Source organism: Cherax quadricarinatus, chromosome 91 (genome assembly GCF_038502225.1).
Source record: "Cherax quadricarinatus isolate ZL_2023a chromosome 91, ASM3850222v1, whole genome shotgun sequence".
In the NCBI taxonomy this organism is placed as follows: domain Eukaryota; kingdom Metazoa; phylum Arthropoda; class Malacostraca; order Decapoda; family Parastacidae; genus Cherax; species Cherax quadricarinatus.
The window spans coordinates 13,852,030-13,879,112 of NC_091382.1; the positions used below are offsets into that span (position 1 = coordinate 13,852,030).

Genomic DNA, 27,083 nt, shown 5'->3' on the forward strand with positions numbered 1-27,083 from the left:
ACATGTGTGGAGAAAACTTCTTCAAGAGAGGGGGGTATCAGCCCCTTTCAGCCCTTTTCAGCCCTTTCAGCCCTCTCAGAAAGGGCAGTGGTGTCTTGCTTGCTTCTGTATCAACAGTTTATAATTGATTCCAGATGCAGCACCAGCATGTATCATAGTCACACGACTTCCTTGCAAGAGACCACTGTTTCAGGACAATTAAGGAAAATCCTGCAACCATTTATCACCATGTTAAAGACAGCATACACTGAGATCTATGTTCAGATAGCAAGAATCAAGTATTCTGCATAGCTACATGGTAGAAGTTTGGCAAGCAAGGAAAACATGCTTGACCTGCACATCTTTTGTGTGTGGAGATGCCCAGGGCAAAGGGCAGATTTTTTTAAACAGCATGAAGCACGACAAAGACACTAGTGATCGCATGTTTTGTTAATAAAAGAATCTCCACGGACACAGCAGAACAATTACAGAGAAGTGTGGTCAGATTCCTGTAATGACATCACTGTGAAAAAGACAAATCTTGAGGAACATAGTGTATCAGTGCGAGTGTTGAGTATTCCCAGACTGAGTGGAAGACGTGGACATCCAAGGACCCTTAAGCTTCTATCAAGTCACCAATATCTGTCGAAGGTTCATCCAACACCATAGCTCACACTACAAGAGCAAGGTAAGTTTTATATTTAGTTGACATGCCGAGGACTGCGCAGTTCCTGTGTCACATGGGGTTCAAAATCATCCTATAGTCAGCAGTCAGATGTGGGCTGTTTAACCCAAACAATTAGAACAAATTAGAACAAATCTCAGTTTCTGAGATACGCTGAACAACACCACCTAGGGGTAATTATACAACCAATTTGTCATTGACAGTTCACAAGTTTTGACATTGCTTGTTTGTATGCTAAAACCACAGCACATGGTAGGTAAACAACATGGAAGGTAAATAACATGGTAGGTAAACACTATGGTAGACAACATGGAAGGTAAACACTATGGTAGACAACATGGAAGGTAAACACTATGGTAGACAACATGGAAGGTAAACACTATGGTAGACAACATGGAAGGTAAACACTATGGTAGACAACATGGAAGGTAAACACTATGGTAGACAACATGGATGGTAAACATTATGGTAGACAACATGGAAGGTAAACACTATGGTAGACAACATGGAAGGTAAACACTGTGGTAGACAACATGGAAGATAAACACTGTGGTAGACAACATGGAAGGTAAACACTATGGTAGACAACATGGAAGGTAAACACTATGGTAGACAACATGGAAGGTAAACACCAAGGAGGAGAAAACACTGTAGAAGATAACCAACATAATATGAGCTCCACAGAGTAAACAAGATGAAAGGTAAACAACTAGAAAAGTAAACATCAATTAAGTTGTAGGAGAGAGAGTAAACACTGCACCTGACATATTACCTGAGTCCAGTGTTTTACCGCTGCTGTAAGTTGGTAGCGACTCCTCGTCCTGGTACACAGATACCACAGATATAATATAAGCTGTACAAGGTTGTAAGTTGTTAATGATGACTGAAGTTCCATATATTACTTGAGTGTCACTACCAACAGTCACGGTGTAGTAGAGAGGAGGTTCATCAGGTGGATCCCATGACACAGTGAGACTTGTCACACCTGGCCTCACTGTCACGTTCTGTGGTGGACCACGACCTGTGACACATAATATTTTAAACATGTTAGTTGTTTATATTATTAATGTTAAAATAGAGATAAAACATTTAGAAATGAGAGACGTAGTTAATGATAATATAATTAAATGTATTTCATTAACATTCAGAATTTATTTCATATATAAGAAAAAAGTATTATCTCTTACAGTTTAAAAAAACTGAAATGCAAAACTTTTGTGATTATTCCTGTTTAAAAATTGTCAACGTAATTTTAGAAAAAATATAAAAATATTCAAAGAAAAAAACTAATTAAATGGAACATCTTAATTCCTCATTGATGTTGGTTATGTTTATGTGGCGCCTAATAGGAAACACTTGCAATTTTGGCTTAAATAGCGACGCTCTTCTTGCCGAATAAGGCAAGCGAAAATTTGTGTACACAATTTAGCAAAAGTAATTCTGAGCCTGTCGACAAAAATATATTTCACTGTCTTTGTTTATTATTAAATTATTGTAAACTTATCTAAATTAAATTGTGCTTGTTATAACAAGGTTAGGAAAGTTTTCTAAAATTCTTTTGGTACAAAATTATTAATTTCATTCTCATCCCTCACAAGCAGTATTTATATAGTATTGTAACCACGAGAGATTGAGTAGAGTAATATATAAATACTGCTCGTGAGGCTAGTACACCAAACAGGGATGAGAATGAAATTAGCTCCCAAACCTCCGTATGCCTTCAGATGGCAGCCCAACAGCTAGCTGTGTGCTGGCTGCACCATTCTTGTAGGTTTGGGTGGTCCTCTGGTTTAAAGTGTCATGTGGTTCTCGCCTAACATGAGGCAGGCCAGTACAACATGGGTTCGAATCCTTGGCTAGTGCTGTGTTGTTATATATATATATATATATATATATATATATATATATATATATATATATATATATATATATATATATATATATATATATATATATATATAATGTGTGTGTGTGTGTGTGTGTCGTGCCAAATATGTAAAACAGGTCAATTAGCAAGACCTCATTTAAAATTAAGTCCTTTCTGAAATTTTCTCTTATACGTTTAAATATATATTTTTTTTTAATTAATGCTAATGTAAAAAAAATTAATTTTGCACTAAAAGAATCTTAGAAAACTTACCTAACCTTATTATAAAAAGAGCAATTTATTTTAGCCTAACCCAACTAAATATATTTTAAATACGTTTACAATAATTTAAAACTAAACAAACACAATCAAATATATTTTTTTCGTTAGGTTCAGAATGATTTTGGCGAAATTATTGCATACACAAATTTTCGCTTGTCCTATATGGCAAGATGAGCGTTGCTATTTAAGGCAAGATCGCAAGTTCTGCCTATTCGGCACGACATTGTATATATATATATATATATATATATATATATATATATATATATATATATATATATATATATATATATATATATATATATATATATATATATATATATATATATATTATATATATATATATATATATATATATATATATTTTTTATTATTTTTATTATTATCACACTGGCCGATTCCCACCAAGGCAGGGTGGCCCGAAAAAGAAAAACTTTCACCATCATTCACTCCATCACTGTCTTGCCAGAAGGGTGCTTTACACTACAGTTTTTAAACTGCAACATTAACACCCCTCCTTCAGAGTGCAGGCACTGTACTTCCCATCTCCAGGACTCAAGTCCGGCCTGCCGGTTTCCCTGAATCCCTTCATAAATGTTACTTTGCTCACACTCCAACAGCACGTCAAGTATTAAAAACCATTTGTCTCCATTCACTCCTATCAAACACGCTCACGCATGCCTGCTGGAAGTCCAAGCCCCTCGCACACAAAACCTCCTTTACCCCCTCCCTCCAACCCTTCCTAGGCCGACCCCTACCCCGCCTTCCTTCCACTACAGACTGATACACTCTTGAAGTCATTCTGTTTCGCTCCATTCTCTCTCTCTCTCTCTCTCTCTCTCTCTCTCTCTCTCTATATATATATATATATATATATATATATATATATATATATATATATATATATATATATATATATATATATATATATATATATAAATATATATATATATATATATACATATATATGTGTGTTCTAGGTCTACCTATCAGGCCCCAGCCTGGTGGGAGAGGCAGTGTGTTCTAGGCTGCCCTACCAGGCCCCAACCTGGCAGGAGAGGCATTGTGTTCTAGGTTGCCCTACCAGACCCCATCCTGGGGGAGAGGCAGTATGTTTTAGGTTTCCCTACCAGGCCCCAGCCTGGGAGGAGAGGCAGTATGTTGTAGGTTGCCCTACCAGGCCCCAGCCTGGCAGGAGAGGCAGTGTGTTGTAGGTTGCCCCACCAGGCCCCAGGCTGGTGGGAGACGCAGTGTGTTGTAGGTTGCCCTACCAGGCCCCAGCCTGGTGGGAGAGGCAGTGTGTTCTAGGTTGCCCTACCAGGCCCCAGCCTGGCAGGAGAGGCAGTGTGTTCTAGGTTGCCCTACCAGGCCCCAGCCTGGCGGGAGAGGCAGTGTGTTCTAGGTTGCCCTACCAGGCCCCAGCCTGGTGGGAGAGGCAGTGTGTTCTAGGTTGCCCTACAAGGCGCCAGCCTGGCGGGAGAGGCAGTGTGTTCTAGGTTGCCCTACCAGGCCCCAGCCTGTTGGGAGAGGCAGTGTGTTCTAGGTTGCCCTACCAGGCCCCAGCCTGGTGGGAGAGGCAGTGTGTTCTAGGTTGCCCTACCAGGCCCCAGCCTGGGGGGAGAGGCAGTGTGTTCTAGGTTGCCCTACCAGGCCCCAGCCTCGTGGAGAGGCAGTGTGTTCTAGGTTTCCCTACCAATCCCAAGCCTGGTGGTAGAGGCAGTGTGTTCTAGGTTGCCCTACCAGGTCCCAGCCTGGCAGGAGAGGCAGTGTATTCTAGGTCGCCCTACCAGACCCCAGCCTGGTGGGAGAGGCATTGTGTTCTAGGTCGCCCTACCAGGCCCCAGTCTTGTGGGACATTCGCGACCTAGCTGCCAGGGAGTGTGGACGTGCCTCATACCTCTCTGCTGACAGTCTAGCAAGCTATCCGGTGACGTCATGGTATTCAGCGTGAGGAGGCGGGTGAATACCGTTGGTATACAGCTTGTTCGGGGGGCGATTACGCCTGAGAATGAACAAGTTTTGCTACCTAAGGTTATCCGTGACACTTATGGTATTGCGGACAAGGATTTGTACGGTGTGGCATTAAATGGCGCATACTGGATATTTGTAAAACTACTCTACGAGCCAGTGTACGAGCAGCTGGTTGAGCAGTTCCAAGATCTCTGCGTAGATGTGTCCCCTGACGTGCATGTGCGTATGGTGGATGTCTCTCGACAATATACGTGGGTGAAACTGCGCAATGTGCCCTTCGAGGCCGATGCAACAGATCTCCGCAGTGTTTTCAGAAGATACGGAGTGATACACATGGCTAAACAAGGCATGCGGGTGGCTGGGGCGTATGTTGGTCTCCCAGACGGTTCGTTCACCCTTAAGATGTCTCTACGCCAGGCCATACCATTGTATGTGTACCTTGATGACTTCCGCACACAGGTCATGGTGTCTTATGCTGGTCAACGACGGACGTGTCGCCTCTGCGGTGAATATGATCATATGGCAGCAGAGTGTGGCAGCGCGGGCAGGCCAGAAGGCCAGCCGGTGAATCAACGAATGACGATGGGCAGGAGGCTCCCATACGTGGACGAAAAGGAGATGGTGGCCATGGTCGGCTTTGGAGTGAGGAGATTGAGGAGCCAGTGGTGGTGTCGAATCTGGAGCTGTCGTCTCTCGAGTCACCTGCATCGCCGGTGGTACAGCAGGCTTCCGGGGAAGACCAGGTGACGGTGGAAGTGGAGGACTTGGATGCGACAATAGCGTCTGTTTTGCATACCATGTTCTCATCTACGGATGTGGTCTCCCCGGCTGTGACGACGGCCAGTCCGGAGATCGTGTCTGTGGCGGTCGAGCAGCAGCAGGAGGTTGTTGGTGCTGGTGGGGCTGGCGGGGACATGGTGACCCCTCGTCAGAAGGCAGAGACGAAGGTGGTGGTGGAGGTACATCGTGTGGACGATCCGGTCACAAACATGGAGGAGGACGCTGGGACGAGGAAGAGGGCTGCAGCATTGTCGGACTCTGACGACGTCCTGATGCCGGCTCAACGAACAGGGAAGAAAGCATCGGTAGATGGGGAGGGGCGGTGTGCTAGTGGAGGTGAGCAGCGACAGCTGGTGGTGCCAGGTGGCACGGGTGTCGTGCGTGGAGAGCATGGCAAACGTGGCCCCCAGGGCCCAAGTGGGCATGCAAAAGTACAAGTGGGGCAGCGAGGGAGGAAACCTTAGCCAGGTGTGAGGGGGGGTTTAGACAGGGGCGGGAATAGTCGTGGAAGGTGTGATGAGGTCTGCTGCTTGATGGCAGCGACGGTTAATGGCGTGTGTGTCTGGGGGCACCAGATAGCGTGCTCCTTGAGAGAGGGGCATGTGCCCAGTGTTAGGATGAAAGTGGCTTGATATGTGCTGTTCAGATGTGTCTGAAAATTTGTGGAATGTGAGTAGTGTTAGGTTCTGGTTAGAGGTGTTGCTGCCTGCGCCTGTGTGCGCCTAAGGTATGCTGGTGCGGTTGAGGTGGCGTATGCTGCTGCTGTGTGTATGAATCTTGGACTATATGTTGTATGATATTATGGGGTGGGGTCTGTATGGTGGAGGTTTGAGGAGCATTCTTATGTTCTATGTCAAGTATTAGGTATGTATTTTATACCTATGCATACACAATGTATAAAAACACCGGTAGTGTTACTTGTGCAGGACCTGCTGTTATGAGGCCTCTTGTATGCACAAGGACAGACCCTTTGTAATTACTTGAGGATATTTGTGAAATGGGTGTATATACATGTACTGTATCAATGTGTTACGATGTTGCATTCTTTTTCTTTACTGTATAATTTGTATGTTTGGTTGTGAATAGGTTTGCGTGGGACATGCAAGGGGGGGCATGCAAGGGGGGGGGGTTGAGGCTTCAAACACGTTTGTGTTGGTGATAATTTTTAGGGTAGGTGTCTTTCCTGTAGTGAAATACTTATGTGTGCTACATGCCTTTTATGTTGTAGCAATGTAATGTTTGTCGTGATATATATATCATGTAATTCTGTTGAGTAGCTTCAACAGGTTTGGGTTAAGGGATAGGATGAGGGAGCAGGGAGGGGGGGGGGGTGTACCCACACAGAGTTGTAAGTGTGGTGTGTAATATTAGCTGTAGGGAGGATTGTGTTAATTTATAGACTTAAATGAGTTTTACATATTATATTTTTGTAATGTCATGTTTTAAATAAAATATAAAAAAAAAAGCCTTGTGGGAGAGGCAGTAAGTTCTAGGTTGCCCTACAAGGCCCCAGCCTGGGGGGAGTAGCAGTGTGTTCTAGGTTGCCCTACAAGGCCCCAGCCTGGGGGGAGTAGCAGTGTGTTCTAGGTTGCCCTACCAGGCCCCAGCCTGGTGGGAGAAGTTTTTTTTTTTTTTTTTATATTTTATTTAGAACAATACAATACAAGAGATAGATAAAGACAATAAAAGTTCTTACACAGAATAAATCATTAACAACCACACAAACATGAACTTTGAGATAACACAATCCCCCCTCACCCATACATGAAAACCCCTACACCTATGATAACCAATAAAAGACTAATTCCAAAATGCATTGTTATATGATTAACAAAACACACCATAATATGCATATATTGTCACTTTGTAAGTTATAAAGTAGGACACCTTATACGTTAAATACAATTAACGTAATGTATTGAGAATAAGGTAAAAACAATATGTTCATCAAACACAGAATATATTAATAAACAAGGAGCCAACACACTGACACCTCTACAAGCATCTAACAACGTGCATATGAATAACATACATAGAACAATATCCCACTGCAAAGTCAAACACATATATTAAGTATACTCGTCACAAACCATGAATACACATCATTCCCAAATTCATACACATTCACCCGTTACATACCAGGAGGCGACCCCGTTTCCACCCCTGACAGCCCATCAACATAACACATTATACCATCCCTACCCTGCCCCACCCACCTAATTTACAAATTTAATAAAACCTCTAATGTAAGGTCTCTATATCCCTCAGAGAATGCCCGCTCCCACCTCCTCCCATAAAGTTCTCTATTACGGCACAACGTTTTATAAACCGTAACAGCCAAGACCCTCCTCTTCACCTCACTTACCCCTTTCCCCCTCATTCCCCACATAATGTAAACATAATCTACCATAATGTACCCCACAGCCCTAATAATACTTTCATCCATACCCCCCACATCAAGACTCAATGCCCGCAGAACAGAAAAGTATTGACCACTTATCCTATGCAACACCCTGCTCAACCAACCCCTGACGCTCCCCAACCCCTCACAAAAATACACTACATGGAATGCAGAATCCTCCCCGCCACATATTCCACATACCCCCCCCCCCCTCAACCACCCGTCTAGCTCGTAAGACCACTCCCGATGGCAAAATCCCATGCAAAAACCGATACATCACCTCACGTCCACGGGGTTGTAACCTTAACCTACCAAACCTTCTCCATATACATCCCCAGTCATACATGGGGAAAATCCCCTCCACCGGAGCCACAACCCTTTCCACTGACATCCTACACAGCCTAACCATCACCACTGCCCTCAAAATAGTTTCACACTCCCTCAACTCCATCCCAGAAAACATGCGTTTCAATTTATTATGTACCTTAACCCCCCCCACTCACCCTCCCTCATCACCTCCCTTTTAATGAAGATACATTTGACCCTCCTCTTTAAGTTCATTAAACCCAACCCCCCCTGACACACAGGTAACATTACTACATCCCTTTTAAGCCAATCACAACCTGAACCCCACAAAAATTTAAAAACCCCTCTAAGTATAGTTGCAATTGCCGTCCCCATTGAAGGGAACACTGCAGCCACATGCCAAACCTTGCTATACAATAATACGTTAATTACAATGGCATGCTGCACAAGGGTCAAATGATAAGGCCGCAATGCTCCCAATCGACCCAGAATCCTTTCTACCAACCTGACCGAATTATTAACACATGCAACATCAAGATCATCTGCATAGATTAGACCACAAATTTTTAATGACATCACCCGCTTCTTTACGACTGCACTACCCCACTCGACCCTCTCCCCCCAAGTTCCTAACCCCATAACCATGGACTTCTCCGAATTTACCCTCATACCAGTTGCACATGCAAACGTGTCGACCACTCCATCTAAGGCGTTTATGGACATCCCCTCTCTAACCAAAACAGTGGTATCATCTACATACCCTATGAGAACAGGCCAAACGCCCCCTGTACCCCCCAACCCCTCCACTAACGCCCATATGGCGCTCCACCATTCTATAAAAGGGGTCCTGTATACATGCAAATAAAAGCTGTGACATAGGACACCCCTGTCTAAGACCTCTGCCCATTGCAATCCTCCCCCCTAATATTCCATTAATCTGTACTCTCACCATTGCCCCTCTATATAACGCCTCTACCCATCCCACTATTTCTTCCCCATAGCCCTGTTTCCTAAGGATAGCTCTCAACGCCTCTCGCTCCACCCTATCATAAGCTCCTTGCCAGTCTAGTGCAACCAACCCCCCTCCCCCCCTTTTCCTTCCACGAAATCCCTTAAAAAACCATGCCCCACCCCCATAGACCTACCTGGCAACCCAAACTGGGTTTCCGATACAACCCTCCCTACAACACACTTAATCCTGTTTCCTAAAATTTTCGCAAATAACTTATAATCCGCGCATAACAACGATATTTTCCTATAGTCCCTGAGCGAATGCTGTTCCTTACCCTTCGGTACCAAAACAACTACAGCTGTTGCCTGTCTTTCACCCAACCTGCCCCTTACCTTCATCAAGTTTAGTAACCTCACCAAAAAAACCTTTATTAACTCCCAATGCTGTTGATAAAACTCCGCCGGCAGTCCATCGATTCCCGGTGCTTTGCCCTTTCGCATGGCACTCAAAGCTCTCCATATTTCCCCCTCAGTTATGTCCCCCCCCAAAGCTTCCCTATCACTGTGTCCTAACCTACATGGCACACTTCCACACACCCTCTCTAAATCCCCTAATCATACCCCTTCCTCCCGCCAATACTTTTCGTACCACTTATCCGCAAACAACCCCATCCCATCCGTAGTGTGGATAACCTGACCCGCCCTATACCCTCCCACCGACTCGAGAACCTCCAAACATGGAATAGCTGTTGCCTGCTGACGTTGTTTTTGTCTGCGCAACACACACGAGGACGGCCTATCTCCCCATAACACCTCCTCCACCCCCGCCATTACTCTCACTGCTTGGAACCGCTCGTCCTGGATTTCCCGCAACCTCTCTTTAAGTATCATAATGTTATCCATTGGATAGATACCCTCTACTGCTCCTTTTACATAACCCCATAACCTGTCCTCCAAATAATTAAGCAACCCAAATTTTAAAGAATTAATCCTTTTCCCCTCCCTCACATAATAATGCCGAATCCGGTCCTTAGCCACACCATCCCACCACGTCACCACATCCTCCACACCTTGTACCTCCACAGTTAATCTCTCCCACAGCTCTGTAAAACCCCCCAACCCCTCCTCATCTTCCAACAGACTCGTATTTAATTTCCAATATCCCCTAGAGATACTAGCTAGGGAATCCCACTCTACTTCTGCTACAACCGCCCTATGATCTGAAAAAGCTAGTTCAATAGTACGGACAGACTTTGACAATACCTTATGAGATATATACAACCTGTCTAACCTAGCTGCATAACCTCGCCTCACGAAAGTATGCTCCACCTCCCACGCTCCCCCACCTACCACATCCCTCAACTGAACGTCCACCAAAAGATTGCATAATGCTGTCAACATATGCCCCGCCCCTTGTGGTTCCACATCCGCTGTCCTGATCACACAATTCCAGTCCCCACCAACGATGGCCACTGCAGGTAAACCACGGAAAGCAAAAACTAGATCATCACACACAAAATCCCTCTTTACTTTCATATCATTTTCAGCTGGTGCATACACACTTACAAAGGTTACCCTCTGCCCCATCCACCACCCATCCACACGCAACACCCTCCCCCCCCCTCCCTCACTTCTTTGCAACACAAACGGGCTTGCCTCCTTTATCAATAAACCCACACCACCTTTCAAACGTGCTGATGGCAGAGTCAACACCTTATACCCTGCCACCTCGAGCACTCTACCATCCCTGAAATTATGCTCCTGTAGAAAGACTACATCCACTCTGTATCGACATAAGAGCATACGAAAGCATTCCCTCTTCACACCAGTACACAGCCCATTCACATTCATAGTCATGCACTTAAGGCCTTTCTAAAGCTTCCAACCCTTTCTCCTCTCAACCTTCCCAGGGCCTCCTGCCCCAGGGTCAACATGTGGTTTGTCACCATCCACCCCCCCCCCTTTCCGATGCCTCTTATCCTGGCTGTCTCGAGAATATACATCCTTCCTCCCAGACCTCTGCGCTGGCGTCAGGACATCATCTGAGTCTGACGCAGCCGCCCTCTTCCTCGTGACACCCTCTACCGCCATACTGTCTTCCGAAGATTCCTCACAGTGAACATCAACCTCTACTGTGACCTGTCGCACAGAGCACGGTGACTCCTCTCTGTGCCTGCAGTTGTCCTCCTTCCTTCTCGTGCCTGTCCCGCCACACTCTCCTTTCAACTCAGGCACCATTTCACAGACCAAGCCATTATCCTCGCCCGAAGAAGGTAAAGTTTTCAATACCTCGTCGAGCTCCTCCTCCAGCTCCCGCACCTCCTGCTGAATTAGCACTTCCTCCCCCGTCACCGGCAAAGTGGCCATTTTTGGCTCCACACAACTCGTGCCTCGCCCATCATGCACCACAAGAGACTCTTCTACAATTTCACTCCACAGTCGGCCATCTCCTCGTTTTCCTTTGGAATTCTCCTCAACGACATCCACACCTGTAACTGGTGTTCCACCTGTTTGCGCCGGCGCCCTCCACTGCCTCCCACACGTCGCCGCCATATGATCATACTCCCCACACAACCTGCATATTCGTCGCTGCCCAGCATATGCCACTAGAATTTGGGTTCTAAACTCCGGCATCACGACGTATGACGGGATCGGGTGCCTCAGTGTCATTTTGAGGGAGAATGTACCCTCTGGACGTCCCATGTACGCACCTGCCGCCCACTTGCCTTGGGTTGCCAGATGCACGGTACCATAAGCTGCAAACACCTTCCGTAAGTCCTCCTCGTCAGCCTCGAAGGGGACATTTCGCAACTTCACCCACGTATAGTGGCGAGAGACGTCTATGAGTCGCACTTTGACAGCTGGAGTTACATCAATACTCACATGCTCAAATTTCGTCACTAACGACTCGTACACAGCCGTCGAATTTAACTTGACGAATAGACGATAGGCCCCATTCAGGGCCACACCATAAACCTCATCATCCTGCACTCCGTACGTTTCCCTGATGATTGTGGGAAGTAACACCTGCGCCGTAGAGGGGGAAATCGCCCCACGAAGCAGCTCAACGCCGACAGTGTTCACCCTACGTCGGATACTCAGCGCCATATTGTTGCTATGGGAGCTCTCCCGACAAACAGCAGAGGGGTGCCGAGCACAACCGCGCTCCACCGCAGTCAGGCAGCTAATGCGGGAGAAGTAGTGTGTTCTAGGTTGCCCTACCAGGCCCCAGCCTGGGGGAGGGGCAGTGTGTTCTATGTTGCTCTACAAGGTCCCAGCCTGGTGGGAGAAGCAGTGTGTTCTAGGTTTCCCTACTAGGCCCCAGCCTGGTGGGAGAAGCAGTGTGTTCTAGGTTGAACTGCTAGGCCCCAGCCTGGGGGAGAGGCAGTGTGCTCTAGGTTTCACTACCAGTCAACAGCCTGGGGGGAGAGGCAGTGTGAGGGAAAAGTAGGCGTAAGTTGGGTTAAGGTTGTTCAGGCAACCAGGAACCATTAGAGAGTTACGTCGCGTGCACCCCCCCCCCTCTGGCGGGCTGGGGCGAAACTAGTTCCTGGTGTCCGATTGGTTAAAGTTTCTACTCCTGGTAATATTGACCTTACCTGGTGTGGGTTGAAGTTTGGAGAGTCACTTCACCTCCACTCTTCTCCTAATCAGGTAGGGTGATCTACCAGGAGTTTTACTGTTTGTTCTTTTCTTTTGTTTGCTGGTTACCAGTAATGATTTTGGCATTTATCATTCTTTTCCATTCTTAAATGTTATATTATCATGACCATGGGTAACCAGTTTATTTTTTCTTATTACCAGCTCTGTTCCTGGCGTGGTCATCCAGGATAGACTCCAGATAAAGGAGCAAGACATTTGTTAATGAGACTTAACATTATTGGACTACTACTGGCCCTTACCTATTCAACTTGTGGTGCTCCATCCAAGTGGTAGGAGATTCCAAAACAGCGGATTATCACCATCCGCCCTGGATAACCTACATCAATAATATCAGAAGATCTATCCAGGGCCATACCTACTCCTGCCCAACTAAAGGAACTGAAGGCCATTTTTTTTATTATATTTAAATTTTAAATAAAATCCTCAAAAATTATTCTTATTTTTCCTAGTCATTTCTTTATTTATTTTTCCATTAGTTTCTTTTGTTCAGATGGAAGGCGTTCCACTGACAGCAGTGTGTTCTAGGTTTCCCTACCAGGCCCAAGCCTGGGGGGAGAGGCAGTGTGTTCTAGGTTGCCCTACCCGGCCCCAGCCTGGGGGGAGAGGCAGTGTGTTCTAGATTGCCCTACCCGGCCCCAGCCTGGGGGGAGAGGCAATGTGTTCTAGGTTGACCTACCATGCCCCAGCCTGGGGGGAGAGGCAGCGTGTTCTAGGTTGCTCTACCAGGCCCCAGCCTTGGGGAGAGGCAGTGTGTTCTAGGTTTCCCTACCAGGCCCCAGCCTGGCAGGAGAGGCAGTGCGTTCTAGGTTGCCCTAACAGGCCCCAGCCTGTTAGGAGAGGCAGTGTGTTCTACGTTACCCTACAAGACCCCAGCCTGGCGGGAGAGGCAGTGTGTTCTATGTTGCCACACCAGGCCACAGCCTGGTGGGAGAGGCAGTGTTCTAGGTTGCCCTACCAGGCACCAGCTTGGTGGGAGAGGCAGTGTGTTCTAGGTTGCCCTACCAGGCACCAGCTTGGTGGGAGAGGCAGTGTGTTCTAGTTTGCCCTGCTAGGTCCCAGCCTGGGGGGAGAGGCAATGTGTTACAGGTTGCCCTACCAGGCCCCAGCCTGGTGTGAGAGGCAGTGTGTTCTAGGTTGCCCTACCAGGCCCCAGCTTGGTGGGAGAGGCAGTGTGTTCTAGTTTGCCCTGCCAGGTCCCAGCCTGGGGGGAGAGGCAGTGTGTTACAGGTTGCCATACCAGGCCCCAGCCTGGCAGGAAAGGCAGTGTTGTATGTTGCCCTACGAGGCCCCAGCCTGGGGTGAGAGGCAGTTAGTTCTAGGTTGCCCTACCAGGCCCCAGCTTGGTGGGAGAGGCAGTGTGTTCTAGTTTGCCCTGCCAGGTCCCAGCCTGGGGGGAGAGGCAGTGTGTTACAGGTTGCCATACCAGGCCCCAGCCTGGCAGGAAAGGCAGTGTGTTGTATGTTGCCCTACGAGGCCCCAGCCTGGGGTGAGAGGCAGTTAGTTCTAGGTTGCCACACCAGGCCACAGCCTGGTGGGAGAGGCAGTGTTCTAGGTTGCCCTACGAGGCCCCAGCTTGGTGGGAGAGGCAGTGTGTTCTAGGTCGCACTACCAGGCCCCAGCCTCGTGGAGAGGCAGTGTGTTCTAGGTTTCTCTACCAATCCCAAGCCTGGTGGCAGAGGCATTGTTTTCTAGGTTGCTCTACCAGGTCCCAGCCTGGCAGGAGAGGCAGTGTATTCTAAGTCGCCCTACCAGACCCCGGCCTGATCGGAGAGGCATTGTGTTCTAGGTCTCCCTACCAGGCCCCAGTCTTGCGGGAGAGGCAGTAAGTTCTAGGTTGCCCTACCAGGACCCAGCCTGGGGGAGAGGTAGTGTGTTCTAGGTTGCTCTACAAGGCCCCAGCCTGGGGGGAGAGGCAGTGTGTTCTAGGTTGAACTACTAGGCCCCAGCCTGGGGGAGAGGCAGTGTGTTCTAGGTTTCCCTACCAGGCCCCAGCCTTGAGGGAGAGGCAGTGTGTTCTAGGTTTCCCTACCAGGCCCCAGCCTGGGGGGAGAGGCAGTGTGTTCTAGGTTGCCCTACCCAGCCCCAGCCTGGGGGAGAGGTAGTGTTCTAGGTTGCTCTACAAGGCCCCAGCCTGGGGGGAGTAGCAGTGTGTTCTAGGTTTCCCTACCAGGCCCCAGCCTGGGGGGAGAGGCAGTGTGTTCTAGGTTGAACTACTAGGCCCCAGCCTAGGGGAGAGGCAGTGTGTTCTAGATTGCCCTACCAGGCCCCAGCCTGGGTGGAGAGAGGAGAGACTTCTTGCTTGTAGGCTGTCTGGTGGGTGAGCGAGGATAACCCAGGTTGTGGTTGGGTGAACTGAAGATAGGTCTAAGGGGCCTTTTTTTCGTTTCACCTCCTTTTATTTTTTACCTGATTTCTTTTATTTTTGGTGTACGTTTAGAAGTTCATACGTAAATTAATATGACAGTTTCAGTATGATTGGCTAACAAACAACAGAGAAAAAAAAATATTTACTGATTTTTACATGTGTCAGCATGACATGACAAGTTGGCACTCCGAGTGGCACTTCCGACAATCCCAACTGTTGGAATACGTTTAACACGGCTTTTTGGTGTATCCATTTCATCTAATATATCTTTTTATCATGGTAAAAAAATACATCTCGTAGACTTTTTTGACATTCACCAAAACATCTGCCTTTTACAACCACAAAATAATTATTTATTATTATTAAAGATTCGCCGGTATTCTCCCGGCCCAGGCCTTTTCCAAGTGGTGGCCCGGCCTTGGCTCCCTCTCTAGGGAGTGTCTGAGACCTAAGTCTCCCACGGGAGGAGGCACAAGTACCTCCTCATCTTTGGGACCAACTGTCCCCAGGCCTAGCCACAAGCTAGGCCTCTCTGGTCTGCCATCCCCGCCCCAAGGGAGCTAATGGGAATGACAGTCTTATGAGCTAAAGGCTCGGGCTCAGGTACCTACCCTACCCTAGAAGGGTTAGGCATGGTATCGATCCCACAAAATAAAAAATATTTGAGATATTCCAAAAAACGCAACTTTAAAATGTCAAACTCACTAAGTTTTATATTGTCTCTGAAAATCATTTCAATACAATTATTAATAATGGCGCAGTGACAAGCAATAAACCAAAATCTTATTTTCGAGATATTCGGGTAAACGCGCAGACTAGCTAATTACCTTAAAAAATAAAAAAAAAATCACGATAATCGTGCTACTTTGGGCTTTTTTATGCAATATAAGTGATTTGTTATTGTTTCCCATATACATTAGTCTGTTTTCTGTAGTGCTACCAGATGTAACATAGAAAACCTATCTCTTATAGTGATGATCTAATGTAATCCTTTTCATCAAGGTCAGCCACCACCTCCAGGTATAATATACAAATAATATTATTTTGGCTGGCTTTCTTATGTGTTAATCCAAGTTATCTTATGTATACTATCATTATTAAGTAAATGATAATAATAGCGTCAATATAAGAAATCTTTTGAGTGGTGATCAGACTGATGTCTTCGGCAAATGGTTATTACACCATCATGCAAGCTCCTCCCACCTCTGATATAAGCTCCTCCCACCTCTGATATAAGCTCCTCCCACCTCTGATATAAGCTCCTCCCACCTCTGATATAAGCTCCCACCTCTGATATAAGTTCCTCCCACCTCTGATATAAGCTCCTCCCACCTCTGATATAAGCTCCTCCCACCTCTGATATAAGCTCCTCCCACCACTGATATAAGCTCCTCCCACCACTGATATAAGTACCTCCCACCTCTGATATAAGCTCCTCCCACCTCTGATATAAGCTCCTCCCACCTCTGATATAAGCTCCTCCCACCTCTGATATAAGCTCCTCCCACCACTGATATAAGTACCTCCCACCTCTGATATAAGCTCCTCCCACCTCTGATATAAGCTCCTCCCACCTCTGATATAAGCTCCTCCCACCTCTGATATAAGCTCCTCCCACCTCTGATATAAGCTCCTCCCACCACTGATATAAGTACCTCCCACCTCTGATAAAAGCTCCACCCGCCTCTGATATAAGTTCCTCCCACCTCTGATATAAGTTCCTCCCACCTCTGATATAAGTTCCTCCCACCTCTGATATAAGCTCCTCCCACCTCTGATATAAGCTCCTCCCACCTCTGATATAAGTTCCTCCCACCTCTGATATAAGTTCCTCCCACCTCTGATATAAGTTCCTCCCACCTCTGATATAAGCTCCTCCCACCTCTGATATAAGCTCCACCCGCCTCTGATATAAGCTCCTCCCACCTCTGATATAAGTTCCTCCCACCTCTGATATAAGTTCCTCCCACCTCTGATATAAGTTCCTCCCACCTCTGATATAAGCTCCTCCCACCTCTTATATAAGCTCCTCCTGTGGAAAATACTGTATGTATTTTCCGGAAATGCAGTATTTTATATGTAAATTAGTGTAATATTCTATAGGCAATAAAAATTGTTATAAAATAATGGGAAGCCTGCGCCTGCGCAAACGAGAAATTTTTCATGCTCTAGAGGATAAAATTGGGCTGACACCTCTCGAATAGGAGGCGAAATTGTTGGATGAGTATTCCTGCATAACTTGAGATAACAGGCGACTGGACAAGACAGCTCCAGGAACCTCAGACAATTCTGTGATGTTTTAACTCTGGCCAGTGTTATTTTCATGTATAGACAGTGAGGTTTTCTGAGTATGATACACCTTGATCTCTAGTCAAATTGGTGAGTGAGTTTAAGATATTCTCCTTCTGTTATGTATATGTGTATATATATAATTCTTTATTAATTTAATATTATTATTTTTTTTATTATCACACTAGCCGATTCCCACCAAGGCAGGGTGGCCCGAAAAAGAAAAACTTTCACCATCATTCACTCCATCACTGTCTTGCCAGAAGGGTGCTTTACACTACAGTTTTTAAACTGCAACATTAACACCCGTCCTTCAGAGTGCAGGCACTGTACTTCCCATCTCCAGGACTCAAGTCCGGCCTGCCGGTTTCCCTGAACCCCTTCATAAATGTTACTTTGCTCACACTCCAACAGCACGTCAAGTATTAAAAACCATTCGTCTCCATTCACTCCTATCAAACACGCTCACGCACGCCTGCTGGAAGTCCAAGCCCCTCGCACACAAAACCTCCTTTACCCCCTCCCTCCAACCTTTCCTAGGCCGACCCCTACCCCGCCTTCCTTCCACTACAGACTGATACACTCTTGAAGTCATTCTGTTTCGCTCCATTCTCTCTACATGTCCGAACCACCTCAACAACCCTTCCTCAGCCCTCTGGACAACAGTTTTGGTAATCCCGCACCTCCTCCTAACTTCCAAACTACGAATTCTCTGCATTATATTCACACCACACATTGCCCTCAGACATGACATCTCCACTGCCTCCAGCCTTCTCCTCGCTGCAACATTCATCACCCATGCTTCACACCCATATAAGAGTGTTGGTAAAACTATACTCTCACACATTCCCCTCTTTGCCTCCAAGGACAAAGTTCTTTGTCTCCAAAGACTCCTAAGTGCACCACTCACCCTTTTCCCCTCATCAATTCTATGATTCACCTCATCCTTCATAGACCCATCCGCTGACACGTCCACTCCCAAATATCTGAATACATTCACTTCCTCCATACTCTCTCCCTCCAATCTGATATCCAATCTTTCATCACCTAATATTTTTGTTATCCTCATAACCTTACTCTTTCCTGTATTCACTTTTAATTTTCTTGTTTTGCTCACCCTACCAAATTCATCCACCAATCTCTGCAACTTCTCTTCAGAATCTCCCAAGAGCACAGTGTCATCAGCAAAGAGCAACTGTGACAACTCCCACTTTATGTGTGATTCTTTATCTTTTAACTCCACACCTCTTGTCAAGACCCTCGCATTTACTTCTCTTACAATCCCATCTATAAATATATTAAACAACCACGGTGACATCACACATCCTTGTCTAAGGCCTACTTTTACTGGGAAATAATTTCCCTCTTTCCTATGTACTCTAACTTGAGCCTCACTATCCTCGTAAAAACTCTTCAATGCTTTCAGTAACCTACCTCCTACACCGTACACTTGCAACATCTGCCACATTGCCCCCCTGTCCACCCTGTCATACGCCTTTTCCAAATCCATAAATACCACAAAGACCTCCTTAGCCTTATCTAAATACTGTTCACTTATATGTTTCACTGTAAACACCTGGTCCACACACCCCCTACCTTTCCTAAAGCCTCCTTGTTCATCTGCTATCCTATTCTCAGTCTTACTTTTAATTCTTTCAATAATAACTCTACCATACACTTTGCCAGGTATACTCAACAGACTTATCCCCCTATAATTTTTGCACTCTCTTTTGTCCCCTTTGCCTTTATACAAAGGAACTATGCATGCTCTCTGCCAATCCCTAGGTACCTTACCCTCTTCCATACATTTATTAAATAATTGCACCAACCACTCCAAAACTATATCCCCACCTGCTTTAAACATTTCTATCTTTATCCCATCAATCCCGGCTGCCTTGCCCCCTTTCATTTTACCTACTGCCTCACGAACTTCCCCCACACTCACAACTGGCTCTTCCTCACTCCTACAAGATGTTATTCCTCCTTGCCCTATACACGAAATCACAGCTTCCCTATCTTCATCAACATTTAACAATTCCTCACAATATTCCCTCATTCTTCCCAATACCTCTAACTCTCCATTTAATAACTCTCCTCTCCTATTTTTAACTGACAAATCCATTTGTTCTCTAGACTTCCTTAACTTGTTGATCTCACTCCAAAACTTTTTCTTATTTTCAACAAAATTTGTTGATAACATCTCACCCACTCTCTCACTTGCTCACGTTTTACATTGCTTCACCACTCTCTTAACCTCTCTCTTTTTCTCCATATACTCTTCCCTCCTTGCATCACTTCTACTTTGTAAAAACTTCTCATATGCTAACTTTTTCTCCCTTACTACTCTCTTTACATCATCATTCCACCAATCGCTCCTCTTCCCTCCCGCACCCACTTTCCTGTAACCATAAACTTCTGCTGAACACTCTAACACTACATTTTTAAACCTACCCCATACCTCTTCGACCCCATTGCCTATGCTCTCATTAGCCCATCTATCCTCCAATAGCTGTTTATATCTTACCCTAACTGCCTCCTCTTTTAGTTTATAAACCTTCACCTCTCTCTTCCCTGATGCTTCTATTCTCCTTGTATCCCATCTACCTTTTACTGTCAGTGTAGCTGCAACTAGAAAGTGTTCTGATATATTTGTGGCCCCTCTATAAACATGTACATCCTGAAGTCTACTCAACAGTCTTTTATTTACCAATACATAATCCAACAAACTACTATCATTTTGCCCTACATCATATCTTGTATACTTATTTATCCTCTTTTTCTTAAAATATGTATTACCTATAACTAAACCCCTTTCTATACAAAGTTCAATCAAAGGGCTCCCATTATCATTTACACCTGGCACCCCAAACTTACCTACCACACCCTCTCTAAAAGTTTCTCCTACTTTAGCATTCAGGTCCCCTACCATAATTACTCTCTCACTTGGTTCAAAGGCTCCTATACATTTACTTAACATCTCCCAAAATCTCTCTCTCTCCTCTGCATTCCTCTCTTCTCCAGGTGCATACACGCTTATTATCACCCACTTCTCGCATCCAACCTTTACTTTAATCCACATAATGCTTGCATTTACACATTCATATTCTCTTTTCTCCTTCCATAACTGATCATTCAACATTACTGCTACCCCTTCCTTTGCTCTAACTCTCTCAGATACTCCAGATTTAATCCCATTTATTTCCCCACACCGAAACTCCCCTACCCCCTTCAGCTTTGTTTCGCTTAGGGCCAGGACATCCAACTTCTTTTCATTCATAACATCAGCAATCATCTGTTTCTTGTCATCTGCACTACATCCACGCACATTTAAGCATCCCAGTTTTATAAAGTTTTTCTTCTTCTCTTTTTTAGTAAACGTCTACAGGAGAAGGGGTTACTAGCCCATTGCTCCCGGCATTTTAGTCGCCTCATACGACACGCATGGCTTACGGAGGAAAGATTCTTTTCCACTTCCCCATGGACAATAGAAGAAATAAAGAAGAACAAGAGCTATGTAGAAAAAGGAGAAAAACCTACATGTATGTATATATATATATGCATGTGCGTGTCTGTGAAGTGTGACCAAAGTGTAAGTTGGAGTAGCAAGATATCCCTGTTATCTAGCGTGTTTATGAGACAGAAAAAGACAAACTTATATATTTACAAACTTATATATTTACCAGAATTCTTGTCGATGCATCTTTTATTTATAATTAATAGGTCTAGAGCAACTTGTGGATAAGACAGTTGTAGATATCGAAGGGGGACATTTTTGCGACCTAGGTGTCCTAAATTCCTACTTGTCTATGTAACTTTGATAAATAATAATTATCTTTGTTATCATTTACTGTTATGTACATAATGAGTTACATTCAGATAAATGAAATTTTCCACACCTCCCACCTCTGACATAAGCTCCTCCCACCTCTGATATAAGCTCCTCCCACCTCTGACATAAGCTCCTCCCACCTCTGATATAAGTTCCTCCCACCTCTGATATAAGTTCCTCCCACCTTTGATATAAGTTCCTCCCACCTTTGATATAAGTTCCTCCCACCTCTGATATAAGTTCCTCCCACCTCTGATATAAGCTCCTCCCACCTCTGATATAAGTTCCTCCCACCTCTGATATAAGCTCCTCCCACCTCTGATATAAGCTCCTCCCACCTTATGCACATATTTACCTGGCGGGTCTTCACCTGACATGTTTCAAGTAGCTATAATTTGCTTTAGAAACATCGTATTATGATGGGGTTTTTCACCAAAATGTTCTCAGATACTTACACTATTTTTCTGTAAACAAAGCACAAAATCATATGTTTTAGCATAATTATTTTGACCGCATCAGAAATTGACAAGATGGCCACTATGTCCAGTTTACATGGTCCGGACGACCATGTCAACTGACTGAATGAAACTGTCTGTCTGTCTGTCTCTCTCTCTCTCTCACTCTCTCTCTCTCTCTCTCTCTCTCTCTCTCTCTCTCTCTCTCTCTCTCTCTCTCTCTCTCTCTCTCTCTCTCGTAAAAACAGGACACTGGTGTGGGCACTAGAATGAAATGCCAAACACATATACATGGAGGGGGGAAGGAAGGGTGTTAATGTTGCAGTTTTATAACTGTAGTGTAAAGCACCCCTCTGGCATGACAGTGATGGAGTGAATGATGATGAAAGTCTTTCTTTTTTGGACCACCCTGCCTTGGTGGGAATCGGTCTTTGTGTTAATAATAATAATAATAATAAAAACATGCATGGAAAAAACTTCCTAACGGGGAGAGAAGAAATCAAAAGGACAATGTATTAGAAACATCGTGTGGCAAAACAAGAAGCCTCAGAGGGCCTAAGTGAGCCTCAGAGGACCTCAGTGAGCCTCAGAGGACCTCAGTGAGCCTCAGAGGACCTCAGTGAGCCTCAGAGGACCTCAGTGAGCCTCAGAGGACCTCAGTGAGCCTCAGAGGGCCGCCTCAGTGAGCATTAGAGGGCCTCACTGAGCTTCAGCGAACCTCAGTGAGCCTCAGAGTACCTCAGTGAGCCTTAGAGGGCCTCAGTGAGCCTCAGAGTGCCTGCCTCACAGTACACAGGAACTCTTGAAGGTGGAAACTTGCCATCCTACAACTGGTCCACAGATACTGCAACACGTCAGGAGACATCGCTGCTGCTGACCTATGTAACAAGGTACTGTCTAGTCTGGGAATATTGAGGACACCAATATTTTCATTCTTACTTGTTTCAGTAATTCTACCTCAGAACTCCAGTGGTTAAATCCGTTCTGGTCTCATGAAGAACCATCCTCCTTCCCCCTCAAGATGTGTGATAATTTGTCTGGACTGCCTCTATGTGAGTTGTCTACCCTGGCAAGCTCTGATGACACCGAGCCCCGAGGCTGATACCTCAGCCTCACAAGTGGCTTATAGGACAGATTTCCATAAATGACTGATGTTGCAAGAAATCTCGCCTGCATGCACGAATGAAAGACTAACTTACTTGGTGTTGGAGAATATATCCCGGTCTTCAACCTCCATAAGCTTTAGCCCCTCTTGACTTCCCCTCAGAAGCACATGCAACCGGGAGCCTTAATTCCAGCAATATTCAGTCGGTATTAGTGACCTGCCAGCGCCTCAGAAATTCCTGTTTCCAAGGGGTGAGTATCCGCTAGTATAACTATGCAGGAAGTGACACTAGCTTCTAAGCTTAACAACGAGGAGACGCCGGAACGTATCGATCATTGGCCGTCCAGCTGCACAAAGACCCACAGTTCAACTCACTTGCAAATTCCCCCGAGAAACTGGCCAGAATACTGAGAAAGAAAGGGAGGTCTCCTTTTATTGTATGGGCCTGATGGAGGAGGTCATCTACGGTACTTCGAGGTGCCTCCACCATATTTCCCAAGGGTCTAGTATGTGTAGACACGTGGGGCGTCACCCTGATGTTACGGCGGTGTGCCTCGTTAGGAGTTTCGACAAAGAAGAAGACACTGCAGTCTCAAAACCACGTGCCTTGGCATTCAACCTTAGGCTGCCAGTTCTCCCTAGCTAACATAACATAGGGTCTTACCATATTACCGGCCTATTACTACCTATGTTAAAGTCTTAGGTCTACATTATTATTATCTACAGTTGCCTCAATAGTCCTAATATTAGTTCACTAACAGTATAAACTAGCTACTTATTCCTTGAAGGGTAAATCTATCAATTAAAGTGTACCTTCCAACCTCCTTCGCCAGCCCTGGTGTATATGTGTGTTTAGGGTGGGTGTAAGGGCCACCCAACCCAGCCATTCCATCTGCGACCTGTTGGGACTTCGTACGACGTATCTGTCCTGTGGAACTTAGGACCGAATAAGTTTCTACAAGATGCTCAACCAATCCTTCCTGATGTTTTTTTTTTCAATATTTTGAACAGTATACATGTCAGAGCCTCGTGTTTGCCCCCAGTTATATACTGGGATCACATTTGCAGCATTCCAAGTATTCAGTAGGTTTCCAGTCTCCAGGAACATGTTTTAGATCATTAAATTAGGTTCTCATAGTTCTTCCTCTCCTTCCTTCAACATCTAGGGTGATATCCCGTCAGGTTCTGGGTTTTTTATTGTTTCTTAATTTTAGGTAATATCATTAACTTTTTTTTAATGCATGTATTCTACCCAATATATGCTGCTTACTTGTTTCATTAAAACATTGTGACACCATCCTTCATTCCTCAGTAAATATCTTTTGCTTAATTCCTCACATACTTATCTATCATTATAATGTTTGTACCTCTAACCTCTTCACTCAACTTTCTTATATGACTGTACAGTAGTTTCGGTACTTATTTGGCACATTTAGCTATGTCATTCTCAAACTGACGATCAGCTTTTCTTATTGTGTGTGCTCACCTAACTTTACTCACCTAATTGAGGTTCCAGTGGTCGAGACTCAGCTCCAGGCCCCGCCTCTTTACTCACCACTACTAGGTCCTCTCTCTCTCTGCTTCCTGAGCATTGTCATACCTCGTCTTAAAGCTATGTATGGTTCATGCCTCCACTACATCATTGCTAGGCTATTCCACTTCCTGACGACTATATGACTGAAGAAATACTTCCTAACATCCCTGTGACTAGTCTGAGTCTTCAGCTTCCAATTGTGGCCCATTGTTTTTGTGTCCCCTCTATGGAACTTCTGTCTCTGTCCACCTTATTTATTCCACACAGTATTTTGCTTGTTGTTATTATGTCTCCCCTGACCCTCCTGTCCTCCAGTGTCGTCAGTCTGATTTCCCCCAACCTTTCTTAGTATGACATTCCCCTAAGCTCTGGAACTAGCCTTGTTGCAAACCTTTACACTTTCTCTAATTTCTTTACTTGCTTGACCAGGTGTGGGTTCCAAACTGGTGCTGCATAAACCATACCCCCGGCCGGGATTGAACCCGCGGTCTAAAAGTCTCAAAACTCCAGTGAAGGGACTTGAGCTAGAGTTCGTCACGGCCACGCTAGCTGGAGATTCGTCTGTAAAAACTTGCATTTGTGGTCACAGAGGTGCCTGTGCTAACTTTCCTATGGTGTAGAAATATACCTAGTTGGATGAATCTTATTGTGGCTAGCTGGTCTAGTGGCTAGCGCGACGGGCTGGAGTTTTGAGACTCTATGACCGCAGGTTCAATCCCGGCCGGGGGTATGGTTTATTTGCAATCGTGTCATTACGATTTCTTAAGTCGTGGTGCTGCATACTCCAGTATGGGCCTGACGTACACAGTGTTATGTGTCTTGAAGGATTACTTACTAAGGTATCGGAATGCTATTCTCAGGTTTGCCAGGCTCGTATGCTGCAGCAGTTATCTGGTTGATGTGTGCCTCCAGAGACTTGCTCGGTGTTATGGTCACACCAAGATCTTTCTCCTTGAGTGAGGTTTGCAATCTTCGTCCACCTAGCCTATACTCTGAAGTCTTCTTTGCCCTACCCCAGTCTTCATGACTTTGCATTTGGCAGGGTTGAATTCTAGAAGCCAGTTGTTGGGCCACGTGTCCAGTCTGTCCAGGATTCTTTGTATTCCTGCCTGATCCTCATCTGATTTAATTCTTCTCATTAACTTCACATCATCTGTAAACAGGGACACTTCAGAGTCTTTTCCTTCCATCATGTCATTCACATATACCAAAAATAGGACTGACTCCTGTTGCCTCTCTGTCAGGTATTCTCTGATTCATTGCAATGCCCTTCCTGTTATATGCACCTGATCCTTTAGCTTCTGCACTAATCTCTTGTGAGGAACTGTGTCGAAGGCCTTTCTGCAGTCCAAGAAAATTCATCAACCCACCCCTCTCTCTCGTGTTTTACTTCTGTTACTTTGTCATGAAACTCCAGAAGGTTTGTGACACAGGATTTTCCTTCCTTGAATCCGTGCTGGTTGTCGTTTATAATCTTATTCCAATCCAGGTGCTCCACCACTCTCTTTCTGATAATCTTCTCCATGATTTAGTATACTATACACATCAAAGACACTGGTCTGTAGTTTAGTTCCTCGTTTTCTGTCTCCTTTCTTAAAAATGGGGACTACATTTGCCGTCTTCAATACCTCAGGAAGTTGCCCAGTTTCAAGGGATGTATTGATGATTATGGTTAGTGGCACGCACAGCATCTCTGCTCCTTCTCAAAGAACCCACAGGAAGATGCTGTCCGGTCCCATCGCCTTTGAGGTATCAAAGTCACTTAGCAGCTTCTGCACCTTCTCCTCAATTGTTTGTATGTCATCCAACACTTGTTGGTATATTCCCAGTCGGTGTTCCCCCTCTGTGCTGTCTTCCTGGAGCCCTTCCTGTCTGTACTGTAAATACTTCCTTAAATCTCATGTTGAGCTCCTCGCATACCTCATGATCGTTTCTTGTGGGTTACCACCTTCTTTCCTCAGCCTGATCACCTGGTCTTTGGTTGTTGTCTTGATGTGGCTATACAGCAGTTTCGGGTCAGACTTGACTTTCGATGCTTCGTTATTTTCATACTGTCGCTGGGCCTCCCTCCTTACCTGTGCATAGTCGTTTGACTAATCTCCTTATTTTCCTGTTCTTTGCCTACTGTACTTTTTCCATTTTCAAGTGCACTTAATTTTTGCCTCCTTACACCGTCAGGTAAACCAGGGGCTCGTTCTGGTCTTCCTATTATTTCTGTTGCCCTTGGGAACAACCCTTTCCTATTCCTCCTCGCATTTTGTTTTTTCGTATTCCATCACTTCGTTTACTGACTTTCCTACAAGTTCTCTGTCCCACAGACCCTCCTGCAAGAAGTTTCTCAAACCTATGTAGTCCTCCCATTCATCTCCTGTTACCCTCTCCAATTGTAACTCTACTATGTATTCAAAGCACAGAACCACGTGGTCACTAGCTCCTAGGGGCCTCTCATATGTGATGTCCTCAATGCCTGAACTGCTCAGGGTAAACACAAGGTCCAGTCTTGCTGGTTCATCCTCCCCTCTCTCTCTCTGGTAGTGTCCTTAACATGTTGATGCATGAGGTTTTCCAGTATCACATCCACCAGGTATTGGTGTCAGGGATACATGTGTGTCCGTAATGCT

At 45.4% G+C, this 27,083-nt stretch overlaps 1 protein-coding gene across 1 annotated transcript in view; it reads right to left on the minus strand.

The window, feature by feature from the left end:
• The window catches only part of LOC138855365 (phosphatidylinositol phosphatase PTPRQ-like), a 122,639-nt gene extending 117,889 nt beyond the window's left edge, over nt 1-4,750 (minus strand). The window contains exons 1-2 of the mRNA XM_070104418.1: nt 4,711-4,750; nt 1,437-1,685 (exon numbers count right to left, since the gene is read on the minus strand). Of these exons, the coding sequence (XP_069960519.1) occupies nt 1,437-1,685; nt 4,711-4,750 (289 nt within the window). The remainder of the gene's footprint in view (nt 1-1,436; nt 1,686-4,710) is intronic.
• Between the last annotated feature and the right edge of the window lie 22,333 nt (nt 4,751-27,083).